A 12,098-nucleotide genomic window follows, 5' to 3' on the forward strand; every position below is an offset into this window, starting at 1 on the left:
ATCAATCTTTGTCTGGAGATAAGGTTGTTTCTGTTGATTTTTAAGTTGGTAATCTATTTTGTCAAAGCTTGATTGTATAGTTGTTTAGGGTTTAAGTTGATGGATTTATTCTTGTATATTTTATGGTATATTTATTGAAAAGTTTGTTTAATTTAATCTGAAAAGGCTATTTGGTTTTGAGTCTATATTCTGTATTTTTCTCCTTTTATTTGGTTTTATAGTGATAGGCTCATTAGTTTTATTAAATACAATTGCAGAGAAACACTAATAGTTGAAGTACTATAACAATTAAATCTAAATTGCAATAATTAAACCAAAGCTTCAATTTATGTTAATTAAGTTTCTGACTTACGCATACTAACAGTTGAAATTGGATTATGCTGAGATAGTTATATTTGAATAAATATTAAGGTTTTTGTTCAAAAAATAAAGATTCAAGGAAAGAAAGGAAAGTTATGCAATATATGCTTAGCAATACTAGATATTATTTGTATCAGGTTTAGTATGTAGATGAGTGTATATAAAATGTGTTAGTGTATAAATTTAGATGTAAATGGGATTAGTAGCACAAGTCCAAACAGTAACTTTTTTGCTTAGTCTTCATTATTAGTTGATTTATTTCTTCCAATTTAGACTTTTATGTCCACTTAATACATCATCTTTTCTTTTACCACTACAATGAAATAATCTGATTTTAGCAAAGGGAAATAGGAGAAAATAATGAGTATGTAGAAAGTATCGAGCGATACAAGTTTTATTCAAAATTATGTGCGGGGTGAAACTGCTTGGTATTCAGCTAAACCCACAAAAACCCAACGAGTCATTCTAATCGCTATTTCTGTTTAATTAGCTTCATGGATGGTTATCACTTAATCACCGTGATAAGCATCCAACTATTCATATGTTGTATTATTAACAATTTTAAAATAAAATTCCAAGAGTTGGAGACAAATATATACAAATGTAGCAATAAAAATGTATGTGTAGGGTAATGATTGTCAAACTATGTTTGTTGCATATGTTGATATGCAAGTCATAAATAACCTTAATGCAAGCCTACCACCATACAAAAAAAATTTAGTAGACAAATATTGAAATGGAGAGAGGAAACATTTAAATACCATCCTTGCTTATTAAACCCCGCAAAGCATCAACAAAGGGGCCCCATTACTCCGGAAGAAGGGGGTTGATGATATCAAACAACTTGGTTTACAACTTGAGCCCGTATTTAATTTTACAAACAAATACGGGTGGCGTGTAAGCAGCGGCGGTCAGTGGGTGGACAACCTTGTATGGCCAGAGGCCTCATTGGTCTGGTGAAGGCTACCAAATTATCCATGGACGATGCTTGTGAGGTTGTCACTTGGGTGGCAAATGAGATACAACTTTGCCTGAACATAGAACACGTTATCCCTTCGTCAATTCGTCACATAGTAAATCCAACTTATGCTATCCCACGTATACTAGAAACATTTGATGTGTTGAGTGGTGAGTTTCAACTCCATATAAACAGTTACCTTGATAATTTGAAATAATACTTTATAGAAAATTTGGTTTGCTTCACCCGCATCGCCACGAGATGGTAATGGCTCGGGGTCCATCGGCTGGATGGTAGGAAAGTATCGATAGAATTCTCTGCAACCAAGAACACAACAACATCAATAGTTTAAACAACATTAGTGGTGTGGAATTGTAGAGATATGTCAAGAGATACCTTCTTACCATATCTATAACACATTGTGGAGTTACATGTGCCATATATGTTGTTGCTGACTGAAACACAAGTGTTTGTAAAGATGGCTCCTTTTATATGTCAAAAAACAAACTGCTTTGCAATGTATGGGAGTTCCAGTAAAGAAGCTAACGACAGAGTTACGTTGTTAGTCTTTACTAGTGACATAATATTTAGTTGAGAAGACGACATAGGAGATATAAACAGCTTAAATATGGCAATAGTTTATTAGTCAAATGTTTGAACTTGTGCATTAATTATATCATTATCACAAATGAGATGTTTTAAATTATAAATGCTTTGGGCCTTAATTCTAATGTCAGTAGTTGTATAGTAATTCTACCATTTTTATAAATGAGATGTTTCAAATACTAAATATGTTGGCCATATTTCTAATTTCTTTTCATGATCGGCCTATATGAATGTGTGACATTCCACTCCCATTAAATTCTTCTTTCATTGCATGTGTAACATTAGCCCATTAATGGTAACATGTGTTTGGGCTTTAAACTGAAACTCCAATGGGTTTCTTTTTTTTTTTTTTTTTGCCAAATGGGCTTTTTAATCTAAATTGAATAGCATAGTTAGACCCTATGTAATAATGTAGGGCCATTTTTTGACAGCCCTAATTTAGGTACAGTTAAAAACATAAATCAGAACAACCAGCCATTCTAATTATCATCTAGCAAGGCTATTGGGTTTCCTTTGTAGACAAAACAGTACATCATAATAATTAAACCACTAGCTATTGTCATAGTAAATATAGAAACAAACATGCAAATTTAGAAATAAGAGGAGTTATCTTTCTTAATTTGCTTTAAATGCATGGAACCTATGTTACAATTTTACTTTCTTAATTTGAGGTAAAGTAAAAAATATTGTAACATTTTATTTGTTACAATAAACTACTTCTAGATGGTAAAATGGTCCATTCATAAATCTCCAACTAAAAACACCTCTTATCTTTATATATTACTCGTAAAGATAATTAATCAAATGTTGAATGGAATTATTTGAACATTAAATTTAACCAAAAAATATTTATTTAGATCCCATCAACTAAGATCCATAATTCGTTTTGCGTTATCCAAAGTCATGTAACCCCATATAACACTATTTGCACTACGAAATCTTTAATGCTCAAGTTGTCAGGTAATATTTATGAGCACAATGAATGGTTGTTATTTGTCGCTCCCATTTTACCGGGTAACGCTCCCTTTTTTTCTTGAAATTCCAATTTTACCCCTAATATATAAATACAGTTTTTTCCTTCCCGACCAACATTTCTCACTTCTTTACTTCTCTCTCTAACTCTCTTACTCTCAACTCTCTTACTCTCTAACTCTCTAAAACAATTTTTTTTTTTAAAAAAAAATTCAAAAATTGTTCTTCATTTTTTAAAAAAACAACAATCATCATAAACACAAAAGAAAATGGGTGATTCGAGGCGGATTAGGCTGAGATTCGGAGGGAGGACCTTCGGCGGCGCTGGTGGCGGCGGCGATGGTGGAGACGAGGTATTACTTTTTTTTTTAATTTCGGATCCCAGGAACTTCCGCCCAAAATTTCCGGAAGTTTCATGGAGGATCCGCCTGGAACTTCCGGATCCTCCATGGAATATCCGGACATTTTGGGCGGAAGTGACATCCGCCCAGAATTTCCGGATGTTCCATGGAGGATCCGGAAATTCCAGGCGGATCCTCCATGGAACTTCTGGAAATTTTGGGCGGAAGTTCCAATTTTTTTTTTTTTTTGGCCCGTAAATAAAATTGTTAATTTTTTTTTCGGATTTTGTTTTTTTTTTGTTATTTTGAAGTGTTATGGTGATTATTGTTGATATTATTATTATTGTTGTTGTTATTATTGTGCTTATTATATTTTGTAATGTAATTATTTTAAAAAATATGATAATTTTTATGATTTTGTTGATATTAGGTTTTTATTATTAATGTTAAGGTTATTGTTGTTGTTGTTAATTTGTTTTTTTTTTTTGGATTTTGTTATTTTTGTTGTTATTTTGAAGTGTTATGGTTAGTATTATTATTATTATTGTTGATATTATTATTATTATTATTATTGTTATTATTATTATTATTATTATTATTATTATTATTAGTGTTATTATTTTTAAAAATATGATTAGTATTATTATTAAACTAATTTGATATTAGGGTTTTTATGGTTATTGTTGTCGTTTAATTTGTTTTTTTTTATTTTTTTGTTGTTGTTGTTATAATATATTATTATTAGTGTTATTAGTAGTACTATTATTAATATTTTTAATTATGATTAGTATTATAGTTGTTGATATTAGTGTTGTTATTATTGTTATTATGGTTATTGTTGTTGTTGTTAATTTGTATTTGTTGTTGTTGTTGTTGTTGTTGTTAGTTATTGTTGTTGTTAAGGTTATATTTGTTGTTGTTAATTTGTATTTGTTGTTGTTGTTGTTGTTGTTGTTGTTATTATTATTGTTGTTATTGTTATTATGGTTATTGTTATTGTTATTACTAAAATTGGATTATTTTTTAATTTTATGTAGATCGAGGGTTCTGGTGCTCGACATGCAATATCACGACGTCTGAATGCGTCTGTTAGGAGACAGACATCTCGATCTTCACCGGTTCATCCCGAGCAGCAGCAATACGGGTCTACTAGTGGTTGGTCGAGAGACCAACAGTCTGGTAGTAGTCGGCCCTTGTACTCTGCAAGTGGAGCACCAATATCTGACGAGGAAGACAAATGTTCGGCTAGTCATGTTGGTGACCAGGATGAAGAACAGGACCCTCAGGATTTCCATATGGTATATAGGGGTCAGTTTGGGAGATTTGTTGGTAGTGGGTCGAGTCAGCCTACTTCCAGCTCTGCAGAGGCATGGTTAGTGCAGGAACCGATGCCGGGTGGGCCTGAGGATGGGTCAGTTATCCCTAGTTTTGGCGGTCACGTGGCACGGTATATCTGGATGGAGCAGGAGCGTAGTGTTTTGCGCTGTTTGAGTAGGACAAAGTTATGTTCTGACTTGTTCACTTGGCGAGGCCGTCAATCTGTGGAGGAAATTGCGGCGATTGATGCTAGTTGGTTGTCTCACTTGCCCGGCCTGATGTTTAAGAGACTTGATTGGCCATTGATTTCTGCTTTTGTTGAGAGGTGGCAGCCAGATACGAACACCTTTCACATGCCATTTGGGGAGATTACGATCTTGTTGCACGACGTGTACAACATACTTGGGTTACGGGTTGCAGGCAATATGGTGTCCACTACTCCTAGCACGGACGTGTTACGGGACGCGTGCTCGGTCACCATGGGTATGACTCCAGATGATCTGTCTGAGGTTTGCGGCACAAAGACCATTTCGCAGGGTAGTGGGGTGTTGACTGATAAGATTTTTGAGTCGACATTGGCGGTCGACCGGGATTTTAGTGAGCAGCTTGATGCATACTTGGGATTTTATTTTATATTTGATGTTTTGTTGCATATCATGTTAGATTAAAAGCAAATACATTTAAAATTAATTTCATAATTCTAATTTTCTTACAAATGTTCAAAGTTAGTAAATGTACATTACAAACTACCTAACTAATGCATCCCACATGTCCCTTCTCAACTGATATGCTTGATCCCATCCATTGACACTATCCTCGTGGTTTTGCGTCCACCAACCGGCAATCGGCGGGAGTGGTGAATCAGGTACAAGGTCAAGACGGATAAAATGTGATCCACCAATTGTAGCAATCACAAACTCTCGAGTCGGTGACCAAACCCCGTTGCGTGCCCTAAGCGGTAAGACTGTGATGCATGGGTAGTAGCAAGTTGGTACTAGGCCTACTCCGAGACAAATCACCCTTGTGTTGAACCACGTAGCAATAGGAAATATATCTTGAATTGTAACCATCCAATGCCGCTCCCCGACAGCCCCACCATCCCATCGAATACGCTCCACGTTCATCCAAAGTCGCCCAAGCCCGTAAATCCGTTCGTACAAATCAGGATGACCAGCGACCTCGTTCGCTATTGTTTCCCGAGCGTCAAACCACTTATTTTGATCGCCAAAGAAGAAGTCGGCGACACAACGAAAGCCACAGTTCCCATCACCAATGACATCCTTCTAAGACGAAATGTACGGCAACATTGGGGCTGGAAGCAAGTTCAAATACCTGCATTGACTAATGTCACTTGGATCTACAACACAAAATTAAAAGATAAATTATTAGTAAAGCTATAAGTATTACGTTTACATATTTTTATATTAAATATAGAATTTTAGTATTACCTGGTTCTGGGTCACAACCACGTTGAGTGTGTTGACGGTTCACATGCTCGAAATAGCTACGATCACGCCTGGTGTTATTTCTTTTCGGCCGACCACGAGTGTTAAGGTTGATATGTGGTTCTTCAAGGTGTGAATGATCTGGATGTAGCTCCTCTTCAATGATTCGCGTTACATTTCGACGTACGGCCGGGTCACTTTCCATGACTTCGTCGATTAGGGACCGAAAATGTGCAGCCTCCTCGGTCGAATCATTTACCACTTCAGGAATGTTAACACCATCACCAATAACCAGTATCTTCCAGAAAGAATGAATTTGGCTGCTATAAAATCTTGTCTGTGCAACTATGGAATCATGTATCTGGCAAGCACATGGAAGACCATGGGTCAGACGCATAGCACATCCACACCGTTCATGGACCTGGTAACTCAAATCCCGCATCCTTTTCGTCTCGTTATCCAGAACTTTCAAGCAATGTTGAGACACTTTGCCATTTATACGTGACAGTGGCAACTGTCTGTACATCTGACCAATTTTAGAACTTGATGCCTCCAAGTCATTACGAATTTGTATGATGCAATTACCGATATGACAATGGAATCGGGCCCATACGGTATCCAAAGCACCTGCCAATGATTCTAATTAGTAAATTCAAATACAATTACAATTACAATTACAATTACGTAACAACGAGAACAACTAATAAAATAATACAACTAACCTGTGGATGATTCTAACCAAGTTTTCACTGCTGAATGTTGGCTCTCAACTCTGCAGTTGGTGGTGTTACCAAAATGAAGAACCTGGTTCGTCCAAAATTTCACAAATTTCTCCTTATGACAAAGCCAAGTTCTCTGAACATAATGAATCACTTCCGGATATTTTCCCCACCTCACTTGTATGGCAGTTAGAGCACGATCATACTCCGCCTGTGTTGTTGCATTCACGATTTTGAACCATCTCCCAGCTCTAAAACTGACACCAACCGTCTTGTTTCCAAACATCTTCGTCATCTTAGCCTCCACATCTCTGTTGATGTGCCATAGACAGAGTAAATGTGACGTCCCTGGAAAGACTTCTCTCAAAGCCGCACATAGCCCAAGATCACGGTCTGAAATAAATACAGATGGCTCTTTATCAAACCCAATCAACTCCCTTAATCTCTACAACACCCACCGATAGCTAGCCGTGCACTCGTCGCGCATGAAAACATATCCAACTTGAAAATTCTGGTTTGTCGGTGTCACACCTACTATCTCAAAGAAAGGCATGTTATATCGATTGGTCATGTAAGTAGAATCCATACCTATGACATGTGGGTATGTGCGGAGTATTTTGACCATGATCGGGTGCACCATAAATGCATGTTGCAAAACGTTGTGATCATCATTCGTGAACCAGTAAATGTATTTACTCTCTCTCGCCAGATGAAGAAATTGCTGAACAACTCCTCTTCCTTCGGACATTTCCATCCTGAAGTCATTTCGGCAATTGTAAATGTGTTGGATGTTTGGATGATCATCAGGAAATTGCTCGGCAATAGTGGACATGATGTTACGGGGAGCAACCTTGGACTTTGTCATGTCCCGCACAACCTGTTTTGCACCCGGACTCAATCCGCTCACTTTACGGTGACCCTCTGGGTACACAATCATTGGGTGGTTATGTGTCCCAGTGTGATCATTTTTCGCAATGATCTTCCAACTTTCGGTGCTGACATCATAATATATCTTGATGTAGAATGGACAACCATTAACTTTGGTTTTGGTGTCCTTCCGTATCGCGTTCTCCAAATCTCTCGGCTTGCTCCTTCGTGACCGATCACATCGCAAATACCGATACGGACGACCATCTCTGGTTTTGTTATAAGACGATTTCACCAATATAAATCCCAATTTTATGGAAACACCATCAGCCCATGTAACAACATCGTCAAATGTAAGAAAAAACGTATCAGTGACAAAATTCCCACTATAATTCACACCGTCACCGCCTTCCTCAGATTCCATATCCTATACAAATTAAACAAAACATGCTTTATGTCAAAATAATAATAATAAAAACAAAAATAATAATAATAATTATAATTAAAATAATAAAAATAATAAAAACAATACTAATAATAATAATAATAATAATAATAATAATAACAATACTAATAACAATACTAATAATAATAACAACAAATACAAAACAATAACAATATTAATGATAATAAAAAATTATAACAACTACAAAACAACTTATAAGACCATAACATTAATTAATAAATAAATAATAATAATAATAATAATAATAATAATATTAATATTAAAATTATATTTCTACTAATTAATAATAACAATATCAACAACAACAATAAAAATAACAGCAGCAACAACAATAATAATATCAACTACAACAACAACAACAATATCAACATATTACTAATAATAATAACAATAATAATAATAATAATAATATAAATAATAATAATAATAATAATAATAATAATAATAATAATAATGAAACTTAATAAACATATTACTAATAATCATATTAATACAACAAAATTACATTAGTTATCAAATACTAAATCACAACAATAATCACAAGACCACGAAAAAAAAATACATAAAAAAAAAAAAACTTAATAAACATAAAAAAATTAAATAAACGTACTTAACATTAAAAAAAAAATTAATAGGGACATCCGCCTAAAATTTCCGGATGTCCCTAGGTAGATCCGCCTGAAATTTCCGGATGTACCATGGAACATCCGGATTTTTTAGGCGGATCCCATCTTCCGCTTGAAATTTCCGGATGTTCCATGGTACATCCGGAAATTTTAGGCGGATGTACCTAGGACATCCGGAAATTTTAGGCGGATGTCCTAATTACCGAAAAAAAAAAATCTTACAGAATGATCCGACGCATTCTCCGGCGTACGTATGTTCCACTCGCCGTCCATGACCCAAGACCCGTCGGAAAATTTAACGATTTTTTAAAATAGAAAATTTAGGTGGTCGTGGGGACCGATTTTGGGAAGCTTGGGACAGCAATGTCGTGAAGTGAGGGGACCGTTTCATGTATTGTGTCCAAATGGGGAACAAGGTCATTTTTATAACCCAAATTGCATAAAGGGCATAGTGGTCCATTCAAGTCAAAAAGAGAGCGTTACCTGGTAATTTGGGAGCGACAAATAACAATTGAGATTTGATTATCAAATTATTAATGTTTAATTATAAACAACCGGATACATCGCCCAGTGTGTGCACATTGGTACAAATTTTAAACACGTGTGCATTGTGATAAAACATTCCACGTGAAATGCCAAAAAGGAAGTTTCTAATTTAGGATTGATTTTTGGCGTGTACCACGTCCATAGATAACAGTAAAACAGAACATCTACCCCAAACTCAACTTTTTTTGGAAGCCAAAGTGTTTTTTTTAAAAAAATAGTTCAATGCCCCATGCTAATAATTACGGGCGGTTTTTTATTAGTCCATTTATTGGGCCATGTCATTGTTTTTTTCCTAAAATAATACATGTGGTCCCAAATTCTTCCCCTTCCATCTTCTTCATTTCCCTTTCGTCCTGTTTCTCTGATGTTCACTATCTTTCAATTTCTCAAAAATGGTAAGTACTAACAGCAGCAAAAACACAGTACATCCACAAAACCTTTCAATCCCCCTCCATGGAAACCTAGTTTAACAAAAACCTTTCATGAAAACATTGAAAGTTTCAATGCATACTTTGACAATTTGAAGAACGAAATTGATTCATACCGCCATTATCTTCGAGGTGGGAGATTTAAATCAGAGAGTGCTCAAGAAGAAAGAGAATCAAGTGTTAAACGCAAGAGGGAGGACAAAGATGGTCCTGAGAATCCAATTGTCATCTTGCCTGACACTGATGAAGTGGAGGATGGAGACGCTGTAAAGGATGATGAAGTTGATGCCGATGAAGTTGGCAGTGATGGTAGTAGTGGAAAGGACGACGATAAGGATGGAGACGAGCAAGAAGGAGATTTAGGGAAAAAGGACGACTGCGCTGATCAGGTTCAACAAGGTGGGTCAGGGGCGAAGGGCGATGAAGAAGAAGACGACGAAGAGGAAGAGTTAGGTTACGAGACTGTTAAAAAACTGATTCGTCATCTGACGAAGACACAGATCAAGCGAGACAGAGAAAGCCAATTGATCCTAGATAATGGAAGGTTTGGGTTTCTAAAATTGAAGTGTGAATCGTGTTTTTTTTTGGGTGGGTTTGTATATAGCCCTTGGTGGTTTATGGTATGCTGGGTTTTTATTAGTCCGGCTCATTGCAAAAAAGAAAACCTGAGCCAAGATCACACTCACAATTAATATAATCTAAAGACATAATTAATAAGAATTTAGGAAAGACGAAAATACCTTTGAAGCGTGTTTCGCTCATACCCTGAGCTCTTACTTGAGAAAGCTTAAGTCTCGCAACAGACGAAACCTCCTATGATATCCACCCACAACTTGACCCTGACTAGGTCTATTTCTTGGAGGTTAGCCAAGCCCGACCAAACTACTTGAGTAATTATGAGTTTGAAGGTTTTCTCAATGGAGATGCCTTTTTTAACTCTTACTCAAGTGAAAAATCCCATGGTATGCCTTGGCTATTTATAAGAAGTGCTTCCTTGTGAATTCCACTCATCTTTCAATGTGGGACTTTTTCACAAAAAGATCTCACATGGAAAGAATGTTGAATTCAATCCTTAGTTAAATAAACCAAGGAATAACTAAGTAACAAGTGTCACATGATTAGGTGAGGACCACTTCCTCACTCCCCAAGGCAATTCACATAAATTGTGAGCAAACCATGTGGCACCCAACCTTGAGCCCCAAGTTGGGTTCGGTTGGGCCACCACCTTTCGGCCTGTGTCCATGACCTTCCACCTAGGTCCGTGCCCTTTGCCACATGGCTCTTCCACTTGGTGGCTTCCATGTGGTGCGATGCCACTTGGTGGCAGCCACGTGGCGCGCTTCCCTTACCTTTCGCGCGGCTAGGATTTTACTTGTTACTTGAAGCATTTTCCCATTTCTCTAATTCCTAAATTTTTGCTTGACTTTTAAGATTCGGTTCTGACGCTCTATGCTCGGAATCCGACATCTTTGTTCACAATACTCGAGTGACTTATTAATTCCTTACGCATTAATTATCGCGTCGAATCGTTAGGTTCTTTGGTGTGACCTGAAGGGTTCAGTTAAGATGAAGCTGTAATATAAATTATACATTAATATTATTGATCGGAAGCGGCCTCCACCTAGGCGTGCCCATCGCTTTACCTCACTGAATAATTAACTTTCTAATAATTTCGAACCCTCTACCGGAATAATACACTTTTTCGAAGGACAACATTCTTATCAATCTCCAACTTGTCCTTCCGGACAAGTGCGCCTTTAGTGTATCATCTTTTTCCTATGACGCTTAATGTCTCTTCATGAACTATAAGGTAAGATTTATTCGTCACCCTTATTACGTCCAGAAGTTTTTCTCGATATCCTAGTCTTACTGTCAATAAACAGATGATTTCTAAAATCAATCCGAGCACGGCCATGCATTTTCACAGTCTCGTTCTTCGAGAGGCCTTACAAGCAACAAAGACATCTTCCCTATTATTTAGTTGGGGGACATTACCAGTCCTGTAATATGATGAGTGTTATTTATGGCATTCATTTGAGGAGCATTAAGGTTGTTTTTACCTTCTTTTCATAGCTTTTGTTATTAATAAATGCTTAGTTTTATGCTTTTTCCCTTTATTTCTCTTTTTCTCTCTTGATATGTGTTTTTATGGTTTTTCTAGTCTTTTCTTCTTAATTTGTTCACTTTTCGTGGTTGCAGGTATTGTACGAGGTTCAGGTCCCATTAGTGATGATTTTCCAAGTTGGAAGATGCTCGTGGAGTAAGCTCATAACATTGAGAAAGCTCAAGATGCAAGGAAATGGATGCTTTAAGTTCTAGCTCTTGCGCTTTCAAACCGTGCTCCCATGAAGAAGTTGTGTTGAACCCACCAAGAGAGCTCAATGGTGATTGAGAAATTGAAGATTCGATGGTGACAATTGTGTTGAATATCTTCTCCATTATCAATG

The 12,098-nt window shown here is 36.4% G+C and overlaps 2 protein-coding genes across 2 annotated transcripts; both read right to left on the reverse strand.

Annotated features, from left to right (window-relative positions):
- Positions 1-5,837: 5,837 nt before the first annotated feature.
- On the reverse strand, positions 5,838-7,230 carry LOC110691161. Its single transcript, XM_021868079.1, has 3 exons — positions 6,722-7,230; positions 6,003-6,626; positions 5,838-5,911 (listed from the first exon to the last, which is right to left on the reverse strand). The coding sequence occupies exons 1-3, from the start codon at positions 7,011-7,013 to the stop codon at positions 5,838-5,840; spliced, it is 990 nt and encodes a 329-aa protein (XP_021723771.1). The 5' UTR covers positions 7,014-7,230.
- Positions 7,164-8,009, reverse strand: LOC110691162 (protein FAR1-RELATED SEQUENCE 5-like). The gene has a single exon (XM_021868080.1). The coding sequence runs from the start codon at positions 8,007-8,009 to the stop codon at positions 7,164-7,166; it is 846 nt and encodes a 281-aa protein (XP_021723772.1).
- Between the last annotated feature and the right edge of the window lie 4,089 nt (positions 8,010-12,098).

Source organism: Chenopodium quinoa, unplaced genomic scaffold (genome assembly GCF_001683475.1).
Source record: "Chenopodium quinoa cultivar QQ74 unplaced genomic scaffold, ASM168347v1, whole genome shotgun sequence".
NCBI lineage: Eukaryota > Viridiplantae > Streptophyta > Magnoliopsida > Caryophyllales > Amaranthaceae > Chenopodium > Chenopodium quinoa.